The following is a 23,297-nucleotide window of genomic DNA, read 5'->3' on the forward strand; positions in this document are numbered from 1 at the left end:
TGCCAACCAGAGGTGAACAAAATGTTCACCAGAAAACAAAAGAATTTCATGTGTATTCTTTGGGGTTTTTCATTTCAACTGCACCTTTTGTATGTATATATGCTACAGATGTTTACATTTCAACTGCAGTTTATTCCTTTGTGCATATTTATTCCACTATTTATTTATCACTTGTATATAGAGCCAATACAACTCAGTAAACGTGCAATATCTGAAGTGTAATATCTTAGTGTTTTTGTAGGTCAAGCAAATACATATTTTCTATTTATAATATATGTCTTCTTTATTTGTATTGCTGTTTGATGTGTGCATTGTCAGGATTTCTACTTAAAGCAGCAGTGGGTAGAAATGGAGCAAATTTATTTTTATAAAACAGTCACTATATCCTGACAGTAGTGCATGAGACAGGTCATCTGAAAAAAAATCATGTGTCCTTCTGTGTCCTCCGGTGCTCCTAATGGCATCTGTAAGATTACACAGACTGGAGGAAAACAACCAATCAGAGCCGAGCTGGAGCCTGCCGTCTCTGAGCAGCTGTCAGTCACTCATGAACTCCGATCAAACGGTCACACTAGGCAGCGCTGATCAAATATGAATCAATATTCTGTTACTTTAATGCCTATTTCTTTCAAAAAATGTTTTCAGAAACATCTTGTAGTGTACTGTTTAGCTGTAAAATGAGTAACCTCTCAATCGTCACACTGACACTGTAAAATATTAACAGAGGTCAGCATGCCCTTTAGTCACAGCAGTGGGTCCAGTGCCAGGTCTGCTTTTACTGCTTACTTGGCTGCCAATGTAAATTTGAATCAACCAACCAGAGGCTGTACATGCTGGTAAACTGTTCATGCTGTAAACCTGCCTTTTGTACTGTAAACTTTAACACACTGCATCTGTGTATGTTTTGTAATTTCAAAACTTGTTTCCTTTTGCTTATTTCCTCATGTTATCTCTTTAAATCTCCTTGCAAAACTCTTAAAAACATCCTGTCTGCATGTCCAATTCAAAATCATAGAAAGCTTAATGAGGTAACTGTCACGCTGAGCTTATTTTCAGTGAAAATATTGTCTCTGTCTTCAGCAGGAAATTGAGAGGGAATTCCTGGAATGTATTTTTTAAACAAACTGCTTCTGGCTCAACTTTCATGTCTAGCTGCACGTCTACATAATGTAAAACGTTCCTATACTTTGCAAGCTTATAAAAGCTATCTTTAAGTTATCTTTTACTGACATTTTTACTGTAAAAGTTTGGGTCTAAATGTTTCAGCTGGAGAGTGTCAACATGTTTTCTGTCTCTCACAAAAAAAGATCTTATTAATAAGAAACATTGACACAGATTCAAGCCTCATTTGTTGAGCAATGTTCAATCAATCTTTTGTACTGTTGGTGTGTGATTGTAGTTTGCCTCCCTGTGGTGTTGTAAGACCCGCCCTTGTTCCTTCCTCAAATTACAGTTTAGATAGTATTGTGAGCAAAAGTGGAAGTCATACGTAACTGGGAATGTTACATAAGGGCACTTTAGTGTAGGTCTGCCTGTGCAAATTCCAGTGATCGCAGAAACAGAAGAACCTGGTACAAGGAGCACTCAGACGGCCAGGTTACAAAGATAGAAAGAGGGTGAAGAGAAACACATTTTCTGAAGCACTTAGGCTTCAGCGGGGAGTTAAGGGGGGATTGTTTTGTCAGATGTTGGAGAGGATTGAGGCTGAAAAACCAGAAGACAACATCAAGAGGAGACCAAACTAATCAATTCCTGGCTGGTAGTCGCATAGAAGAGATAATGAATGAGTGACAGGATGTTTAAAAACTGATCTAGGAGGAGGATATTTGCAGATTGATGGGATCTATGGTGTAGCCTACAAAAGCAACTCAAACCGGGAATATTTGACAAAGGAGGACCAAAAGCCAGCTGAGAGAGGAGCTGCTGAAGACAGGACATCAGAAAGAACCACCGTACCGGCTTCTCTTGAGCCCTTTTACAATCAAATTTTGGCTCCTGATTCGTGGTTTTCTCGACTAACTCAACTTTTGTCAGTCATGTCGGAGGAAGAACAGTTGTCCTACAGCGAAGCCATTCTGAAGGCGAGCCCCTCCCTCACTCGCTTCCCTCTCATCCCCATCAAAGGGGTTCCTCTCATGAACCACATCGCCAACAACTGGGACGACATCTGGGCTTTCCGTCCTGACCCCTCAGACCTCCTCATCGCCACCTACCCAAAAGCAGGTACTTCAGTTCACAACAAAGTTTTTAGCTGGATAGAATTTATGAATACATTTCCTTAACTTTATAGAGTGGTGCAGAGATGACGTATTTGTGTAGAAGCTGCTGTATTTGCCGAATTGGGAGTGAGAATGTGTTTGCAGAACATGATGAGCACCTGAAGCTGACAAAAACAAACAAAAAAACATTGAAAAAGTAAATTAACTAGATCAAGCAAACCAGTAACCATTTCAGACCTATCCTCTTGAAGAGTGAGGGCTAACATTCAAATTGATATGAATTTCTTCCAGAAAAGCAATAAAGGGGAACCGAATTCCCCCCAAATCCTCAAGGTTGTCCTTTCAAGGTGGTGATTTCAGTGGAATTCTCACAAAGCTGAAAAGACACAAAAGGACTCATTTCTAGCAGTTAATGTGTTGGTTATTTTGGTGAAGATGTAAGGGGGGGATTTCTCCTCAAACTGGTGAGATCCAATACATGGAAAGTATCCTATTCCGTCAACTCAGTGTTCATTTGTGTTTTTGGGACATAAGGGACCACATGGACCCAGGAGATAGTCGACCTGCTCCTTCACAACGGAGATGCTGATGCCTGCAGACGAGCCCCAACACCTGTCCGCAGTCCTTTCCTGGAGATATTCTCCCCACCACCCATTCGCTCAGGTGTGTATTTAGGTGGTTATGTGTGTGATTGTATTGACCAGCTTTAATTAAGTCCATCTTCAAGTGCACTTTGTGTCCACTAGTTTTTCCTAAAACTTTAGTTATCTTTTCCAAATACGTCCTCCATCTAGGTCTGACTGTCAGAACTCAAATCCAAAAGTGAAACTTAAAAGCAACATGTTCTAACATGTTGTAAAACTGACTGAAATGTCACATTTTGAACACAAACAAAAATATTTCTTTAGGTTTAGGCAAGAACAAACCAGTTAGTTAAGTTTAGGGAAAAACATTGTATTTTGGGTTAAAATAACGACAAACACAAAGACAACTACACATGTAGGTTTCACATGGGATGCAAACACTCCTGAGTGAAAACCCTGTGTTTTGTGTTCCATCCATCTCCAACCTCCACCACTAATGGAGTCTCACACTGTCTACGGCACCTCACTTCCACTCCTGTCATAATTACTACAGCCGAGGTAGCTGTTGTGTTCTTTTACACCTTCTTTCGATGATCTACCATGTGAAAAGCCTGCCATGATAAAACCTACTAGTGGGTGTAGTAGGCCCCTACTGACCCACATCTATGGGGCTTATAGCGACTGATAACGCCTATTTAATAGCCTGACAACAGTCTAATCGGCTGCCAAGACATAGATATACAAGAAAAACAGTTGACGTAAAAATGTATTTATACTCTAAAATATACCGTAAACGAAAGAAAAGTGATTGGTTTCCAAATAATTGGATCCCACTCCCAGCTGTGTGTGAACTCTGCCCTTGTGTATATTTGGGGAGAACAGAGTTGGTCATCACCCTTTTTACTTTCATTTGAATCCCTCAAAAACTGTATCCTTAATAGACTCCGTTTCAATGTGTAATAAAAGCATAACATGTCAGGCAGAAATGACCTCGACCTTACTCTCCTTAAGCTTATTCTAAAGATATGGTCTGTCAAATATGTCTTGTGCTCTTGTGACAACATCGAGGGTTGGTCCTATGTTATTTTAATGGGGAAAATAAAACATGCAGGCAATCTTAAGAATGAATTTAAAAAGTGAAATTTCATTGAAATACAACAACCTAAATCTCCTGCATCAAGAGAAAAATCATTCCCTTAGGTGCATTTTTTATTCTTATATAATAATACTCAACTCATCCTTATGTCAGTCACTCACTATCAGTCACATGTGACAACCAACCCCAAAGAGAACATGACAAGCATGCCCAACTGGGATTTTTTGCTAGCGACTAAGCTAACAACCACATGTAGCCTAGAAAAAATCTAAACTCTAGCTAAACACATGGTGTTAAAGCCTAAAAGAGAAACAGAAGAGCTGGATATTTACATTTTGGCATGTAAAACATCAAAAGTCCTCTCACCTCATATCAAGTGTCTTTACTCTTGAAATGACCCTGTAGGTGACCTCTGACCCCAATTCGAAAAATTTCAGTACCAACATTTTTTAACGGCGCCCTCTAGGGAGCAAGATCTAATGAACTGAATCTGTATACTCCAACGCTCTGAAGAAGGCTCCTTGCTGAAATGCATAAGCGTATGTCTATTGTGATGTGAGCCAATTAAACAAGTGAAATGCTAGTATTTTGTCCTCCTTGATGTATGCTTATTGGATTTTTGGTCCCATTGGTGAAGTGCAACCTCCTGTACCAAAACATACCATAGGACAAGTCTGTACAAACAGTTAAAACAGGATGATAAAATGAATCAAAGTCCAGCAATAACAATAAGCAGGGAATCTAAAAGTCCAATTAAAAAGAGGGGAATTAATGTTCAACCACTGGCCGTCCACCCGTGTTGTGGCCGGACTCCTTGCCAGGGTTGTGTCTAGAAGGTAACAGGTGTTCTGTAATTGTGAAACTCTCGCAAGATGGTTAAGGTTCGGCATTGACATCGAATAGTTAAAGTTAGGATAGGGTTTGGGCAGCGAGTCTTGCAAGAGTTTTTTGCAATTTCAGGGTTACCTTCTAGACACGACCATGTGCAAAATGCAGGCGAGGCAATATTTGAACGGAAAAAGTCCACCCGAATGCGAAGATGTGAATTTGCTTCGATACAGGAAGCACATTTTTTTCACCCCTTAGATCGCATAGAATGGAAGTGAACGGGAGGCGAATGTTAATTTTGCACGGGCGAGCGTGCCTTTCTGCAGCTGCAGGGAGTTTCTGATTGCACGAGTCAAAGGGCAGAGTGAGCTCTAAAATATATACCTGGTTTAAAAATCATCCATTCTTAAAACATGCAATAAACAAATAAAAACTATCAAAGACAAAAAGAAAACCACCTCCTGAGTTGGCTACCTTGCTAGATGCTTGACTATGCTAGTTGGCTAACTTTGTCTTTTTGTCTGGTGCTAGGCAGCGAGCAGGTGGAGTTATTTTGCTAGAAATGGCGGGCTACGAGGGTTGATGGTAGCAACTTAGACTTTAAGAAAAAGGTAAAAACATTTTCAGAAATATGTTTAGGCTATTTGCTTTCTTGTTGAGAGTTAGATGAGAAGATACCACTCTATGTCTGTACAGTGATGGAGCTACAGCTAGCATAAAGATAACTTGTTAATCAGTTGACGGTCATAAAGCAGCCGTAGTCCATCTCTGTGCATTAGTGGGACTTACACAAAACATAACATGGAATCTGAGATAGTATGTAAAAGTGTGTTTCAACTCTTTCATATATCCTCTCCCCTGAACTTCTTTCAGGTCTTGATCTTCTGAAGACCATGGATCCTCCAAGAATTATCAAGACACATCTCCCTTTCCAATTGGTGCCTCCTGCATTTTGGGAAAACAAGTGTAAGGTAACTGAGAGCAACTGAGAGCAAAATCCTGCAGTGAATTTTATTGCTTCACACTGAACAATAGGGGATAAGGTTCGTGATACAATGCACGTAAATGGGGTGAGAGGTTAAAGGGTAACTTCGGTATTTTTCTACCCTATTGTTTTTGTGTCTAAAAAGCCCCTGCATGGTACGGTTCTGCTCGACTCGACTCACTTTTGGTGCCAGGTCCTTTTCTCTATATTTCAACAGAAGATAGTACTCCCTCAGTGTAGGCGGGATTCTCAGCTGATCGCCGTAGCGACAACGACATCATCTTCAACTGCAGTGATTCAACACTGAATCATTTCAACAGCAAACAAACAGTGGATCTGCACTTCGTCAATTGTACGGCGTAGTGAACGTAATGTGTCAAGTGTAGCGGTGTAGTTTTGCGAGCTGCCATGTTTTAAAATCTGTGTTGAGTGAATTAAAAATTGCAGTCGCTATTGGCGGAAGTTGGGCTAAATGTTGGGTTTGTGCAAGATGTCACATGTCACGCTAGTGACCAATCAGTGGTCTGCAGTGTTTTAGCTCCACCATCTATCGGCGCAGCTTGCTTGCAACCTCGACTGAACTGGGATCAAGAATGGAGTATAGTTCTATTGAGACCATCCACAACTTCTGCTAATGGAAACGCAAAAATAACCGTTCTAATCTGTAATAAACTGAACTGGACTGCTTGGTGGAAATGTGCCATAAGTAACTAATGGGGACAATTGGTCCAGTTTTGAACGAGAACGCTGCAGCCGGCAGCTGTTAAACGGGCTGTAATGTAATTACTCGAGCGATTACATTAAAGCCCGTTTAGCGGCATCATTACACTGAAAACACACCAGATTAGCGGCCGTTTTGATTCTACAGCGAGTGTGTGGATAGTTTAACATTTAAGGGTGAAGTGCGGCCATGAGTACCCACAGCCAACAGAGTCCTGTGACATGTTGACCTTTGTTACAAAGAATTTCTTCCCGCCTGGATCACAGGACCAATGTTGTCCCCATTTGTCACTTCGTCACATGGGAAAAAAACACAACTGCCGCATTAAGTTACCCATTGTCTGCATTGTTGTAAATCCCTTTTATATGTCCCTCTGATCATGTGTACAGACTATCTACGTGGCACGCAACGCCAAAGACAACATGGTGAGCTACTACCACTTTGAGAAGATGAATCTGACCCAGCCTGAGCCAGGACCCTGGGAGGGCTACATGCCCAAGTTCATGCGGGGAGAGTGTAAGTGGATTAAATCACATTCCTGAGTGTCATCTTACCTTCATTCAAAACTGGTTATTTCTGTTTGCACAAAGCTTCTAACTGAACCGAGAAACTACCACCACACTGGTACATTCACCCACTCCACCAGCCAGAAGCTCTCATGTATTTTAACAAATTTAAACATGTAAAAGAGGTGGATGATAAACCATGACACCTTAGAAGAAGGTTTCCTTACCTCACTGGTACTAATTGCACCCAGGACGTCTGCAATTAGAAATGTTGTTTATAAGGACTATTGCAGTAATACATCAAGCCAGCAGTTGTAAATATCAGCAGGTTGTTAATAAATGGACATTTTATCCAGATTCCCTGCAGCCCTGTCCCAGAAAGTAAGTGGATTAACTGTTCATTGTTTCTACAGTGTCATGGGGCTCCTGGTACGATCATGTGAAAGGTTACTGGCTGGAGAGAGAGAAGAAGAATATCCTTTACCTCTTCTATGAGGACATGAAAGAGGTACAGAGAACGTATGGACCCAGTATTACCAAAAGCATGTTGTACATACATACTCTTACCTCAGATTGACTCCCCCAGAATCCTCGGCGTGAAGTGGAGCGCATCATGAGGTACCTGGACTTGTCGGTCTCTGATGAGGTCATCAGCCGGATTGTGGAGCTCACGTCCTTCAAGAACATGAAGGAGAACCCGATGACCAACTACTCCTGCATCCCAGTACCTATTTTTGATCAGACCATCTCCCCCTTCATGAGAAAAGGTGCATCAGTCTGCCCCTAGTCTGATACAGAAACAAGATATTGATCAAAATAATACAAAAAAAATGAGCAGGGCAAGACATGTACCAATGTTTCAAATAGGTTGATTGATCTGCAGTGGGTGAATACAATATCATGAACACCTCGTCCCACTCCTATTAAAGGTACAGTGTGTAGGATTTGGCAACATCTAGTGGTGTGGTTGCAGATTGCAACCAGCTGAGTATTCCTACGCTCTCTCCTACCTTTCTAAGACTGTGGTAACGTGAGCCGCCAAGTGCAAAACCGTGGTAACGTTGTTTGCCGGCCGTCCGTACCATAATAACACTACTTTAGGACCAATGGAAGTCAGACGGCTGTTGGCGGTACCACGGTTTTGCACTCTGCTGCTCACGTTACCGCAGTTTCACAAGCGTGTTGGAGAACTACGGTGGCCTTCAGGTAACGTAAAAATGTGAAAGGCTCTCTCTAGAGCCAGAGTTTGGTTTGTCCGTTCTAGAAACATGGTGGAGCAACATGGCGGACTCTGTGTAGAGGACCCGCTCCCTATGTAGATATGAAGGGCTCATTCAAAGCTAACGAAAACTGAAATTATTCTTAGTTTCAAGTGATTACTATACAGTGAGTTTTCCATTTTTTAGTGCTGTCCGAATGTATATATGACAATTATTATATCCTACATAGTGGACTGAATGTATCCCACAATGCACCGTGAAAAGTAGTAGACAATGATGTTATTAACTGAGCACTATATACCATCATGCATTGCGCTGAAGGAAAATAGCAGACGGACGAGAGGAAAGAGAGCAGCGTTATTAAGACGAATCCATGAGTTGTGGTGCAAAATTTTTTTATTTAATGTGAGCAGAGCAGCGCATCACACACAAAAATACATATCAGTATTTATTATGGATGGACTACCAGCAGCAGCAGACGCTAATCTGTCACGTTTTAATTGTGCGACAGCAATGATGTCGCTGAGAAAATGACCCGGTTAGTGAGTAGGGAGTAGTGAATGAGTGACACAACCCATTTCTGCTAATACATCCCCCGAAATGTTACACACTGTTCCTTTAAATCAACATTATATCTTCACAAAGACATTACACACAACTGTTATTGTATTGTGTCATACTTTGTCTTCTCCCTGTACTTCACATTATACAGTGTAGTGGCGCCCCCTAGAGGTTCCTGGATTTATTGCCCTTGCTTATGTTATTTTTTATAGATTATGAGAACTTTATGCTCAATATAGCTGAAATGATTAGTCGATTAATTGATTAGTTTATAGGCAGAAAATTAATCTGACTCTATTTTGGTAATTGCCTCATCGTTTCTTTATTTTGTAGTGTGGTAATTTGACTTTTTTTTATTTTTGGACCATTTGTAAACATAAGCCTGGGACATTTCATACACCAATTAATCAATTAATAGAGAAAATAATTGGTTGATTTATATATCTAACACTGCTGTATTCTCTCCTGTATCTTCTCTCTTTACAGGTATAGTAGGTGACTGGAGAAACCATTTCACACCCGAGCAATTAAAGACGTTTGATGAAGACTACGAAAAGCAAATGAAGGATGTCAACATACCATTCAGGACCCACATCTGACGAGCTAAATACCAAAACAAAAAAATAATACTAATATTTTTTGAGCCTTGATGTTAAGCACTAATCACTGTGCCTCTTGATTTGTAGATACGGAGGAAAACCATCCAAATGTACGTTTAAAGGATCAATAAAAATGGGCTCTACAATACAAGTACATGAGTTTGTAATCATCACTTTATTGCAGCTTATCACGTAAACTATATATATATAAATGGAGCAAATACGATTAAAAAAAATATTTTTATAAAACGGTCACCATATCCTGACAGTAGTGCATGAGACAGGTAATCTGAAAAAAATCATGTGTCCTCCTGTGTCCTCCTGTGTCCTACGGTGTCCTCCGGTGTCCTCCTGTGCTCCTAATGGTATATGTAAGATTTCACAGACTGGAGGAAAACAACCAATCAGAGCCGAGCTGGAGCCTGCCATCTCTGAGCAGCTGTCAGTCGGTCACAAACTCTGATCAAGCAGTCAAACTAGGCAGCGCTGATCAAATATGAATCAATATTCTGTTACTGTAATGCCTATTTCTTTCATATAATGTTTTCAGAAACATCTTGTAGTGTACTGTTTAGCTGTAAAATGAGTAACCTCTCAATCGTCACACTGACACTGTAAAATAATAACAGAGGTCAGCATGCCCTTTAGTCACAACAGTGGGTCCAGTGCCAGGTCTGATTTTACTGCTTACTTGGCTGCCAATGTAACTTTGAATCAACCAACCAGAGGCTGTACATGCTGGTAAACTGTTCATGCTGTAAACCTGCATTTTGTACTGTAAACTTTAACACACTGCATCTGTGTATGTTTTGTAATTTCCTTTTGCTTATTTCCTCATGTTATCTCTTTAAATCTCCTCGCAAAACTCTCTCAAAAACATCCTGTCTGCATGTTTAATTCCTTTCAGACCGAGTCATTACTGTTAAGCTACAGCTCTGTCCGGCCTGATTGCAAATAATGTGTTTTTTTAATAATTATTTCTCTGTTCACTTTTGTAAATTCACACGTAAACAAACTACAGTTTAGACTTTTCATCTAACTTTGCTCAAAATTCAAGCTTCAGGTTGCTTTAAATTCTAATGAGGTTCTGCACTCTATTCTACAAAGATAGAAAAAGGGTGACAAGGATGTTTAAACACTGATCAAGGAGGAGCCTCAGGGCCGATGCTAGCTGTTTGGTGCCCTGAGGAACAAATGGTGTAACCTACAAAAGCAACTCAAAAAGTAAATATTTGACAAAGGAGGACCAAAAGCTAGCTGAGAGAGGAGCTGCGGAAGACAGGACATCAGGAAGAACCAACATACCGGCTTCTCTTGAGCCCTTTTACAATCAAATTTTGGCTCCTGATTCTTGACTGATTTTTCTCGACTAACGCAACTTTTGTCAGTCATGTCGGAGGAAGAACAGTTGTCCTTCACCGAAGCCATTCTGAAGGCGAGCCCATCCCTCACCCGCTTCCCTCTCATCTCCATCAAAGGGGTTCCTCTAAAGAGCTACATCGCCGACAACTGGGACGACATCTGGGCTTTCAGTCCTGACCCCTCAGACGTCCTCATCGCCACCTACCCCAAAGCAGGTACTTCAGTTCAGGTCTACGTGAGTAATCAGTTTTGGACGGGCCCTAATTAAAGCTGCGAGCAGCGATGAACGGGCCCTCGCCCCTCCTCGCGGGTCGGGGTTGCTGGCGGGACGCCGACCGACGCGGCCGGGCACCGTGAAACCGAAACTCTGACGAGCGCCATGACGCCTGCCGCAAGGCTCTACGACAAGCGGTTCACGAGTTATGAAGGGGGGCGTGGCTAATGTGTAGGGGGCGGGGATAACAACACCAACTTAACAGGCACTCTCTGCTGAGTGATATAACACCTCCCACAAGACTCTACGACAAACGGATCATGAGTTATGAAAGGGGGCGGGGCTAATGTGTAGGGGGCGGGCATAACCTTCACCAATGAAACAGGCACTCTCTACTGAGTGATATGACACCTCCCACAAGACTCTACGACAGTGGTCTCAAACTCAATTTACCTGGGGGCCGCTGGAGGCAGAGTCTGGGTGAGGCTGGGTCGCATCAGGTATTCCACAAAAAAAGCTTTGTTAAAAAAAAAAACAATCTTCTCAAACGTCATTATTAACAGTTCTTTAACTTGAATGGGTTCTTCTGAACATGAACTGTCCTGAACATTAATGGAACATTGAAGAACATGAACGGTTCTTCTGAACATGGCCTCTATCGCGTCTCCCACTTTTCCTGAAATTGTCTGTGCTCGTCACCAACCTTTCTCTTCACTGCAGGCTTTGAAAAAGACATGATTGGGGCTGTGTGACAAGATATATATTCATTCCACTTGGTGTCACTCCGCAATAAAGTTGTGCCTGCTGTGTTTGTGTTGCTCTGCAATTACACCACCAAACCGCTAGTTGGCGGCGGCGTCTCTATGAGTTTCCTTCTTCTTCTTGTACTACAAACAGAAACTGAGCGGAGTTGGAGCTAATAACTGTTGAACCACAGAACTTTTACTGACATTACTGCAACGCCGAAAAGAGAAAATATATCTGAGTGGATTTGTGTGAACAAACATTGAAAAGATGGAGGCAGAGAGAAGTAGAACTTTCTGTGGTTGTCCGGGGTCCTGGCCGCTCAGCATCGCTGAGAGACTGGACCAATCACAGCTGTTGCGGTCTGCGTCGCCGCGACGTGTAGTTACATTTCTGGAGAGGTGCACGTCAGGCTACGGCGTCGATTCAACGCAGAAGTATAAATCAAGCTTTAATCAAGCTTATGCGATGTTACACGGGCGCCGCCACAGTTGTTGTGAAATGTTTCTCTGCTTGCATCAAGCCCGGCCGATTGCCCGTCCCCGGGAGCCATATACCCCACTGTGATTGGTAGGTTCGTTCAGCTCGGGCTCGCGCAACAAAGGGACCTTCAACGGCAAACTGCCATTCACATAAAACTCGCGGGTCGAGGGCGCCTGGTTAGCTCAGTTGGTAGAGCGGGCGCCCATGTAACAAGACTTGGTCCTGACCGCGGCGGCCCGGGTTCGAATCCGGCCTGTGGCCCTTTCCGCATCCACTCTCTCTCTCCCCCCTTTCCAAGACTCTATCCACTGTCCTGTCAATAAAAATGAAAAAATGCCCCCAAAAAAAACTTTATAAAAAACTTTATAAAAAAAAAAAAAATTTGCGGGCCGCACTAACATTAAACTTTCATATCAAGGTGGGGGCCACAAAATATCGTCTTGCGGGCCGCAATTGGCCCGCGGGCCGCGAGTTTGAGACCCCTGCTCTACGACAAACGGTTCATGAGTTATGAAAGGGGGCGGGGCTAATGTGTAGGGGGCGTGGCTATGACTATATTTTTGCATTTACATATAATCAGGACTGGACCCTTATCATACCTGAGAAATTTGGGGCAGATCGAACTATGTACAGTTGAGTTAGGGTTAACCCACTCTCTGCTGAGTGATATGACACATCCCACAAGACTCTACTATAAACGGTTCATGAGATATGAAAGGGGGCAGGGCTAACGTCTTGGGGCGGGGCTATGAGTATATTTTTTCATATACATGTCATCATGGTGGTCCACCATCATACCTGAGAGATTTGGGGCAGATCGGACTATGTACAGTTGAGTTACAATAACTGCCTGTTTCATGGCGAATGGCTCAAAATGGCCGCCACGCCACGATCAGGTCGTTAAGTGAACACTCACCATTTTGATAACTTTTCATCCTCAAGGTCTTAAGATGGTCCTGACCAAATTTCAACTCGATCTGATCAAATCTGTAGGAGGAGTTCGTTAAAGTACGCGGCCTACAAAACCCCCCAGAAATGGGCGAAAAATGGGCAAAATCGCACATAAAATTCAATATGGCTGACTTCCTGTTGAGTTTTGGGCATACCTCCAAGAGGCTTTTTTGTTTCTCTCCACATCTTACATCTGTCTACCAAATTTTGTACTTGTAGGTGAAACCGGAGCGCGGATATCAATTTTTCCATTTCATGGCGAATGGCTCAAAATGGCCGCCACGCCACGGTCAGGTCGTTAAGTGAAAACTCACCATTTTAATAACTTTTCATCCTCAAGGTCTTAAGATGGTCCTGACCAAATTTCAACTCGATCTGATTAAATCTGTAGGAGGAGTTCGTTAAAGTACGCGTCCTATAAAATGCTAAAAATTACATGAAATCCAATATGGCCGACTTCTGGGTGGGCGGAGCTAATGAAACCCAATGAGGAATATGTTTCAAATGATGAGTGGGATATGCATACCAAATTTCATGAATATCGGATCAACTTTGACAAAGTTACAATTTCAACGCGTTAGGGGGCGCTATGGAGCCGGCTAAACACGCAAAGCCCAATCGCTTTACATTCACGTAAAGTTTACGGGTGTCCATCGTTTTGCCAAGTTTCATGAGTTTTCGAGTATCCCAAGGGTGTCAAAGGCATGTTCAAAGGCTAAAAGACATAAGGGGGCGCTAGAGTGCCAACATGCCACGCCCAAGCAAAATTTCACCACTAAATCAAAGGAATTACGAGTTTGGATGTGCGTGTAAAGTTTCATGAGTTTTTGTGCATCCTAAAGTCCTCAAACATGTGTTCGTAAATTTTAAAAAAACGCAGGAAGTCCAGGATCGCTGACTTCCTGTTTGCCGAAAAAATCTCAAAATCATTTAATCCAGATATGAGGGCGTGAGCAATGACATACTTGAATTTCGTGAAGATCGAAGAAACTTTCTCTGAAAAACTGCGTACGTTAGGGGGCGTTATGGAGCCCCCTGGAGACACCCGAGTCCAGTCACTCCAGAACATTGAATTTCCCACCAGTTCTGACGCATACTCCACTTTTGGTGAGTTTTTGGGGATGGCTAAGGTCCCAAAAACGCGATCTCCCAGTGGAAAAATAATAATCCCCAGAAAAACAATAGGTTCCTTGCACTTCGTGCCAGGACACCGTTGGGTCCACGGTGTCCTGGCACGAAGTGCTCGGGCCCTAAAATCCCCAGAAAAACAATAGGTTCCTTGCACTTCGTGCCAGGACACCGTTGGGTCCACGGTGTCCTGGCACGAAGTGCTCGGGCCCTAAAATCCCCAGAAAAACAATAGGTTCCTTGCACTTCGTGCCAGGACACCGTTGGGTCCACGGTGTCCTGGCACGAAGTGCTCGGGCCCTAATAAGATTAATCATGTACATGTTTTTCTGTGTATAATTTTTCCAGGAGACCAAACAACACATTCCTCCAAAGCAAGACAAAACTCTCAGTTATAAAAGCACATAACTTTTGCCAGAAAATCTTCACAATTGAGCAATTCCAAAATAAAAACAGTTTTTGGACATCCATAACAGAAACTATAATTCACATCAATGTCTACCTTAAATCTTTTTTTTTAAACACAATTTTTAGCTGGATAGAATTTCCCCCAAATGGATGTGTTGTGGCTGTACCTTTTGAGTAATGTGAGAGAGTTTTGAAGCAGGCGTTTTGCTGGAGTTTACTATCTCTACACCTCAGAGCACTTTAGTCCCATGCTTGTGTACATTCAGGTGTCTGAATAGCTTAAGGACTTAACAGCAGTATAACACCAGTATTACTATGTCTACACCTCAGAGCATGTAGAAATACTCTGTTACAAGTAAGAGTCCTGCATTCAAAAGTAAAAGTGCAAAAATATTAGCATCTGAATACTTAAAGTACCAAACATAAAAGTACTCATTATGCAGAACAATGTATATTATTGTATTCTAATTATTGATGTTAAAACGAATTTGCGTTAACGCATTATTATCGTGTAAACTTTGACAGCCCACAAGCCCCCAGGAAGAGTGCCGGGCTTTGAAAACATTTTTTTTTCTCCTTTATATCTTATGATAGCAACATTTTATATTATCAAGGGAATTTACATTTGTGGATATGGAATTTAGCCATTATAATAAAAATAATAAGATTAAACATGTACACAAGTGTTTTTCTGTGTATCATTTTCCAGGAGACCAAACAAAACAAAAAGTAAGACAAAACTCTCAGTTATAAAAGTACAACTTTTGCCAGAAAATCTTCACAATTGAGCAATTCCAAAATAAAAACAGTTTTTGGACATCCATAACAGAAACTACAATTCACATCAATGTCTCCCTTAAATCTTTTTTTTTATACACAGTGTTTAGCTGGATAGAATTTCCCCAAAATCCTCAAGTTTGTCCTTTCAAGGTGGTGATTTCAGTAAAATTGTCAGAAAGCGGAAAAGACACAAAAGAACTCACTTCTAGGAGTTAATGTGTTGGTTATTTTGGTGAGGATGTAAGGGGGGGTTTCTCCTCAAACTGGTGAGATTCAATACATGGAAAGTATCCTATTCCTTCCACTCAGTGTTAATTTGTGTTTTTGGGACATAAGGGACCACATGGACCCAGGAGATAGTCGACCTGCTCCTTCACAACGGAGATGCTGAGGCCTGCAGACGAGCCCCAATGCCCATCCGCTTTCCTTTCCTGGAGAATTTCTATCCACCACCCATCCCCTCAGGTGTGTATTTAGGTGGTTATGTTTGTATGTGTGTGATTGTATTGACCATCTTTAATTACAGACGTAGGCAAAGTTGTTGGTACCCTTCCGTTAAAGAGAGAAAAACCCACAAAGGTCACTGAAATAACTTGAAACTGACAAAAGTAATAATAAATAAAAATTTACTGAAAATGAACTAATGAAAATCAGACATTGTTTTTGAATTATGGTTCAGCAGAATCATTTTAAAAAACAAACTAATGAAACTGGCCTGGACAAAAATGATAGTACCCGTAACTTAATATTTTGTTGCACAACCGTTTGAGGCAATCACTGCAATCAAGTGATTTCTGTAACTCTCAATGAGACTTCTGCACCTGTCGACAGGTATTTTGGCCCACTCCTCGTGAGCAAACTGCTCCAGCTGTCTCAGGTTTGAAGGGTGCCTTCTCCAGACTGCATGTTTCAGCTCCTTCCACAGATGTTCAATAGGATTTAGATCAGGGCTCATAGAAGGCCACTTCAGAATAGTCCAATGTTTTGTTCTTAGCCATTCTTGGGTGTTTTTAGCTGTGTTTTGGGTCATTATCCTGTTGGAGGACCCATGACCTGCAACTGAGACCAAGCTTTCTGACACTGGGCAGCACATTTCGCTCCAGAATGCCTTGATAGTCTTCAGATTTCATTGTACCCTGCACAGATTCAAGACACCCTGTGCCAGATGCAGCAAAGCAGCCCCAGAACATAACCGAGCCTCCTCCATGTTTCACATTAGGTACAGTGTTCTTTTCTTTGGATGCTTCATCTCTTCGTCTGTGAACATAGAGCTGATGTGACTTGCCAAAAAGCTCCAGTTTTGTCTCATCTATCCAAAGGACATTCTCCCAGAAGCTTTGTGGCTTGTCAATATGCATTTTGGCAAATTCCAGTCTCGCTTTTTTATGATTTGGCGTCCTCCTCGGTTGTCTTCCATTAAGTCCACTTTGGCTCAAACAGTGACGGATGGTGCGATCTGACACTGATGTACCTTGACCTTGGAGTTCACCTCTAATCTCTTTGGAAGTTGTTCTGGGCTCTTTGGTTACCATTCGTATTATCCGTCTCTTCGATTTGTCATAAATTTTCCTCTTGCGGCCACGTCCAGGGAGGTTGGCTACAGTCCCATGGACCTTAAACTTCTGAATAATATGTGCAGCTGTAGTCACAGGAACATCAAGCTGCTTGGAGATGGTCTTATAGCCTTTACCTTTAACATGAAGGTCTATAATGTTCTTTCTGATCTCCTGAGACAACTCTCTCCTTAGCTTTCTGTGGTCCATGTTCAGTGTGGTACACACCATGATACCAAACAGCACAGTGACTACTTTTCACCCTTTAAATAGGCAGACTGACTGATTACAAGTTTGAAGATACCTGTGATGCTATTTACAGGACACACCTTAGTTTAACATGTCCCTATGGTCACATTATTTTACATCTTTTCTAGGGGTACCATCATTTTTTGTCCAGGTCAGTTTCATTAGTTTGTTTTTTAAAATGATTCTGTTGAACCACAATTCAAAAACAATGTCTGATTTTCATTAGTTCATTTTCAGTAAATTTTTATTTATTATTACTTTTGTCAGTTTCAAGTTATTTCAGTGACCATTGTGGGTTTTTCTCTCTTTAACGGAAGGGTACCAACAACTTTGCCTACGTCTGTAAGTGCATCGTCAAGTGCACTTTGTGTCCACTAGTTTTTTCTAAAACTTAAGCTATCTTTTCCAAATACATCATCCATCTAGGTCTGACTGTCAGAACTCAAATCCAATTCCTGGAGGCATGTTTTCATTACAGTTTGTTTCTACCATCTTAAACAGGGTCAATAAACTAGTAACCCATAAACATTTCACGCAGTGCCAAAATGCCTAACCTGACCGACGGACAGGCTGTGTAAATGTCACGTAGGATTTAATAATTTACCCAGTAAAAATAGGGAGTAAGTTAAAGAATCTTGGGCTCCAGGCCCCTGCTGACCCACATCTATGGGGCTTATAGCAACTGATAACGCCTATTTAATGGCCTGATAACAGTGGAATCCAGTGGTCTTGGAGACCCGTGCTGCTCTTCCCCAGATTTTAAAGAACCTGAACAAACTGGAGCCCAAGACTCTTTAACTCCTTACTTTTACTGTAAATTATTAAATCCTACATCCCCTTGACATTTACATAGCCTGTCCGTTGGTCAGGTTAGGCATTTTGGCACTGAGTGAAATGTTTATGGTTTACTAGTTTATAGAAAAAAGCTGTAATGAAAACATTCCTCCAGGAATTGGATTTGAGATCTGACAGTCAGACCTAGATGGAGGATTTTTAATAGCCTGCCAACAGTCTAGTTGGCTGCCAAGACACAAGTATACAAGAAAAATAGTTGAAGTAAAAATGTATTATACTCTAAAATATACCGTAAACGAAAGAAAAGTGATTGGTTTCCAAATAATTGGATCCCACTCCCAGCTGTGTGTGAACTCTGCCCTTGTGTATATTTGGGGAGAACAGAGTTGGTCGTCACCCTTTTTACTTTCATTTGAATCCCTCAAAAACTGTATCCTTAATAGACTCCGTTTAAATGTGTAATAAAAGCATAACATGTCAGGCAGAAATGGAGTGACCTTACTCTCCTTAAGCTTATTCTAAAGATATGGTCTGTCAAATATGTCTTGTGCTCTTGTGACAACATTGAGGGTTGGTCCTATGTTATTTTAATGGGGAAAATAAAACATGGAGGCAATCTTAAGAATGAATTTAAAAAGTGAAATTTCATTGAAATACAACAACCTAAATCTCCTGCATCAAGAGAAAAATCATTCCCTTAAGTGCATTTTTTATTCTTATATAATAATACTCAACTCATCCTTATGTCAGTCACTCACTATCAGTCACATGTGACAACCAACCCCAAAGAGAACGTGACAAGCATCCCCAACTGGGATTTTTTGCTAGCGACTAAGCTAACAACCACATGTAGCCTAGAAAAAATCTAAACTCTAGCTAAACACATGGTGTTAAAGCCTAAAAGAGAAACAGAAGAGCTGGATATTTACATTTTGGCATGTAAAACATTAAAAGTCCTCTCACCTAATGTCAAGTGTCTTTACTCTTGAAATGACCCTGTAGGTGACCTCTGACCCCAATTCTGAAAATTTCAGTACCAACATTTTTTAACAGCGCCCTCTAGGGAGCAAGATCTAATGAACTGAATCTGTATACTCCAACGCTCTGAAGAAGGCTCCTTGCTGAAACGCATAAGCGTATGTCTATTGTGATGTGAGCCAATTAAACAAGTGAAATGCTAGTATTTTGTCCTCCTTGATGGATGCTTATTGGATTTTTGGTCCCATTGGTGAAGTGCAACCTCCTGTACCAAAACATACCATAGGACAAGTCTGTACAAACAGTTAAAACAGGATGATAAAATGAATCAAAGTCCAGCAATAACAATAAGCAGGGAATCTAAAAGTCCAATTAAAAAGAGGGGAATTAATGTTCAACCACTGGCCGTCCACCCGTGTTGTGGCCGGACTCCTTGCCAGGGTTGTGTCTAGAAGGTAACAGGTGTTCTGTAATTGTGAAACTCTCGCAAGATGGTTAAGGTTCGGCATTGACATCGAATAGTTAAAGTTAGGATAGGGCGTCGGGCAGCGAGTCTTGCAAGAGTTTTTTGCAATTTCAGGGTTACCTTCTAGACACGACCATGTGCAAAATGCAGGCGAGGCAATATTTGAACTGAAAAAGTCCACCCGAATGCGAAGATGTGAATTTGCTTCGATACAGGAAGCACATTTTTTTCACCCCTTAGATCGCATAGAATGGAAGTGAACGGGAGGCGAATGTTAATTTTGCACGGGTGAGCGTGCCTTTCTGCAGCTGCAGGGAGTTTCTGATTGCACGAGTCAAAGGGCAGAGTGAGCTCTAAAATATATACCTGGTTTAAAAATCATCCATTCTTAAAACATGCAATAAACAAATAAAAACTATCAAAGACAAAAAGAAAACCACCTCCTGAGTTGGCTACCTTGCTAGATGCTTGACTATGCTAGTTGGCTAACTTTGTCTTTTTGTCTGGTGCTAGGAAGTTATTTTTCTGGAAATGGCGGCCTACGAGGGTTGATGGTAGCAACTTAGACTTTAAGAAAAAGCTAATATGACATTTTCAGAAATATGTTTGTTAATTAATATCTTGTTAATCAGTTGACGGTCATAAAGCAGCTGTAGTCCATCTCTGTGCATTAGTGGGACTTACACATAAGCATTACATGGAATCTGAAATAGTATGTAAAAGTGTGTTTCAACTCTTTCATATATCCTCTCTCCTGAACTTCTTTCAGGTCTTGATCTTCTGAAGACCATGGATCCTCCAAGAATTATCAAGACACATCTTGCTTTCCACTTGGTGCCTCCTGCATTTTGGGAAAACAAGTGCAAGGTAAGACTTAACTGAGTCAACTGAGAGCAAAATCCTGCAGTGAATTTTATTGCTACTGCCACATTAAGTTACCCATTGTCTGCATTGTTGTAAATCATTTTTATATGTCCCTCCTGATCGTGTGTACAGACTATCTACGTGGCACGCAACGCCAAAGACAACATGGTGAGCTACTACTACTTTGACCGTATGAATCTGACCGCGCCTGAGCCAGGACCCTGGGAGGGCTACATGCCCAAGTTCATGCGGGGAGAGTGTAAGTGGATTAAATCACATTCCTGAGTGTCATCTTACCTTCATTCAAACTGGTTATTTCTGTTTGCACAAAGCTTCTAACAGAACTGAACTACCACCACACTGGTACATTCACCCACTCCACCAGCCAGAAGCTCTCATGTATTTTAACAAATTTAAACATGTAAAAGAGGTGGATGACAAACCATGACACCTTAGAAGGTTTCCTTACCTCACTGTTTTTCCCTGTGAGAAACTTAGTATGCCTCAATGATCATGACAGGATTAGCAGCACCCTGCGAGGCTGCAGAGAGAAGGTGATGCCAATCAGAAGAAAATGTTCCTTCAGATCTACAAAAGAATTTCAACTGGTGTACTTTTATACTTACATTTCAATCCTGTTGCAAATGCTCAGGTATAGTATATCAAATGGTTGATATCAACCATATCCACTCTCTATTGAGGCAATTTTACTAAAGGCTAATCATTAGCTATTGCTTTGCAGATCAGAAAGAGATTAATAACATCTTTTGGGTTGCCAGATTGTGAAAAATCCCTTCAACTGGTATTTAACCTGCTGCAGCATCACACTTGTTTTGATTTTTGTAGTTCTTTAAAGGTGCTAAATACGATGTCCAGAGCATTAATATAGCTGCAAACAACTATTTGCTATGTAAAGATATAGATGAGTAATGCCTACCTGAGCAGAGAATGAAGTCACCTTCCCTCTGTGTGTGTTGTAATCAGAGCTTCTCCGTGCTTTGTTGACATCGCCGGGCCCGCCAGACATGCTTTTAGTGCATATGGGTGTGCCCCACTGCGTAACTCACGGCCGCCGCTCTGCACTGCTCTCATACGGCGGTTACAGCTGATAACGCCGTCCATACCGACTGCATCGTCGCAGAGGCGTAGCTCCCACCCTCTGGTTCCCCCCAGGTTAACACCGTTATCTCTGTCAGCACTGTCAGCGCTGTTAGCACCGTTAGCCGCGAGCTGCCCGGCTTAGCCGTCGCCATGTTGAGAGCCGTTGAGAGGCAATAGAAATGCTCCCAATCCTGTATTTAGCATCTTTAATTCATGGAACAAAATCTATTTATTAGCAACTTACTAACATGTGCAACTGTAGACCTATGCTGCAGACCTTGTTGCAAATTTGTAAAAAAAAAAAAAAAAAAAAAAAGATTTATTAATGACACAACCTGGCAACCCAAAAGCCAATGACTTATAATTGATATATAAAGATAAATATATTTATTAATATTATTAAAACATTTGTAACAACTTAAAACCTTCTACAGTACTGGGAGTAATATGAATATATATATATGAATTCTGTTTCTACAGTGGCATGGGGCTCCTGGTACGATCATGTGAAAGGTTACTGGCTGGAGAGAGAGAAGAAGAATATCCTTTACCTCTTCTATGAGGACATGAAAGAGGTACAGAGAACGTATGCACCTAGTATTACCAAAAGCATGTTGTACATACATACTCTTACCTCATATTTACTTCCCCAGAATCCTCGGCGTGAAGTGGAGCGCATCATGAGGTACCTGGACTTGTCGATCTCTGATGAGGTCATCAGCCAGATTGTGGAGCTCACGTCCTTCAAGATCATGAAGGAGAACCCGATGACCAACTACTCCTTCATGCCAGTACCTATGTTTGATCAGACCATCTCCCCCTTCATGAGAAAAGGTGCATCAGTCTGCTAAAAGATCCCCCGAAATGCTACACACTGTTCCTTTAAATCAACATTATAAGCTTCACAAAGACATTACACACTACTCTGTTATTGTATTGTGTCATATTTTGTCTTCTCCCTGTACTTCACATTATACAGTGTGGTGGCGCCCCCTAGAGGTTCCTGGATTTGCTAAATTTGCTCTTGTTTTTTTTTTAAGTTTATGAGAACTTTATGCTCAATATAGCTGAAATGATTAGTCGATTAGGCAGAAAATTATTCTGAAACAATTTTCTATTTATGGTTTTTCTTTATCTTGTAGTGGAGTAATTTGATTTTCTTTAATTTTGGATTATTTGTAGACATCAGCTTGGGACATTTCATAAACCAATTAATCAATTAATCGGGAAAATAATTGGCAGATTAATCGATAAGGAAAATATTCATTAGTTGCCCTACTGTTCAACAATAGATGCTTTTAGGGAAAGAACTTGCTTCTCAGTTATTTGCCAATCACAACATATAAAGTAATTGATTTATATATCTAACACTGTTGTATTCTCTCCTGTATCTTCTCTCTTTACAGGTATAGTAGGTGACTGGAGAAACCATTTCACACCCGAGCAAACAAAGACGTTTGATGAAGACTACAAAAAGCAAATGAAGGATGTCAACATACCATTCAGGACCAACATTTGACGAGCTAAATGCCAAAACAAAAATATTTTTTGAGCCTTGATGTTAAACACTGTAATCACTTTGCCTCTTGATTTGTAGATACGGAGGAAAACCATCCAAATGTACGTTTAAAGGATCAATAAAAATGGGCTCCACAATACAAGTACATGAGTTTGTAATCATCACTTTATTGCAGCTTATCACGTAAACAATATATAAGACCAAAAGTGTTGTGACTGAGTGGACGCGCCCAGTTTCTGTCATGAGACCTCCAACAGAGTCTGCTGACATCATGGAGCCTGTAGAGGATATTTTAATACTTTATAGACAGGGATACTTCCCTTCATTTGGATTAAATCTCCTTTCTTATATAGAGGCTATATTTATGTAGATTTTTTTGACAA

General features: G+C 41.2%; 2 protein-coding genes across 2 annotated transcripts; both read left to right on the forward strand.

The window, feature by feature from the left end:
- Positions 1-1,465: 1,465 nt before the first annotated feature.
- LOC141758090 (sulfotransferase 1C1-like) lies at positions 1,466-10,203 on the forward strand. Its single transcript, XM_074619191.1, has 7 exons — positions 1,466-2,223; positions 2,754-2,882; positions 5,601-5,698; positions 6,823-6,949; positions 7,353-7,447; positions 7,526-7,706; positions 9,207-10,203. The coding sequence occupies exons 1-7, from the start codon at positions 2,037-2,039 to the stop codon at positions 9,317-9,319; spliced, it is 930 nt and encodes a 309-aa protein (XP_074475292.1). The 5' UTR covers positions 1,466-2,036; the 3' UTR covers positions 9,320-10,203.
- Positions 10,204-10,344: 141 nt separating this feature from the next.
- On the forward strand, positions 10,345-23,056 carry LOC141758104 (sulfotransferase 1C1-like). Its single transcript, XM_074619204.1, has 7 exons — positions 10,345-10,896; positions 15,726-15,854; positions 20,200-20,297; positions 20,427-20,553; positions 21,876-21,970; positions 22,049-22,229; positions 22,802-23,056. Exons 1-7 carry the CDS (start codon positions 10,710-10,712, stop codon positions 22,912-22,914), a joined length of 930 nt encoding a protein of 309 aa, XP_074475305.1. The 5' UTR covers positions 10,345-10,709; the 3' UTR covers positions 22,915-23,056.
- Positions 23,057-23,297: the final 241 nt, after the last annotated feature.

The sequence above is a fragment of the Sebastes fasciatus genome, chromosome 20, assembly GCF_043250625.1.
Source record: "Sebastes fasciatus isolate fSebFas1 chromosome 20, fSebFas1.pri, whole genome shotgun sequence".
NCBI lineage: Eukaryota > Metazoa > Chordata > Actinopteri > Perciformes > Sebastidae > Sebastes > Sebastes fasciatus.

What these genes read in the sequence shown, in the direction of transcription:
- LOC141758090 (XM_074619191.1), top strand. Translation starts at nt 2,037, where the DNA reads ATGTCGGAGGAAGAACAGTTGTCCTACAGCGAAGCCATTCTGAAGGCG. An exon ending in CAAGTTCATGCGGGGAGAGT is followed by an intron (nt 6,950 to 7,352) that starts GTAAGTGGATTA and finishes TTGTTTCTACAG; the next exon opens with TGTCATGGGGCTCCTGGTAC. An exon ending in CTCCCCCTTCATGAGAAAAG is followed by an intron (nt 7,707 to 9,206) that starts GTGCATCAGTCT and finishes CTCTCTTTACAG; the next exon opens with GTATAGTAGGTGACTGGAGA.
- LOC141758104 (XM_074619204.1), top strand. Translation starts at nt 10,710, where the DNA reads ATGTCGGAGGAAGAACAGTTGTCCTTCACCGAAGCCATTCTGAAGGCG. An exon ending in CGCCACCTACCCCAAAGCAG is followed by an intron (nt 10,897 to 15,725) that starts GTACTTCAGTTC and finishes TTGGGACATAAG; the next exon opens with GGACCACATGGACCCAGGAG. An exon ending in TCCACCACCCATCCCCTCAG is followed by an intron (nt 15,855 to 20,199) that starts GTGTGTATTTAG and finishes AACTTCTTTCAG; the next exon opens with GTCTTGATCTTCTGAAGACC.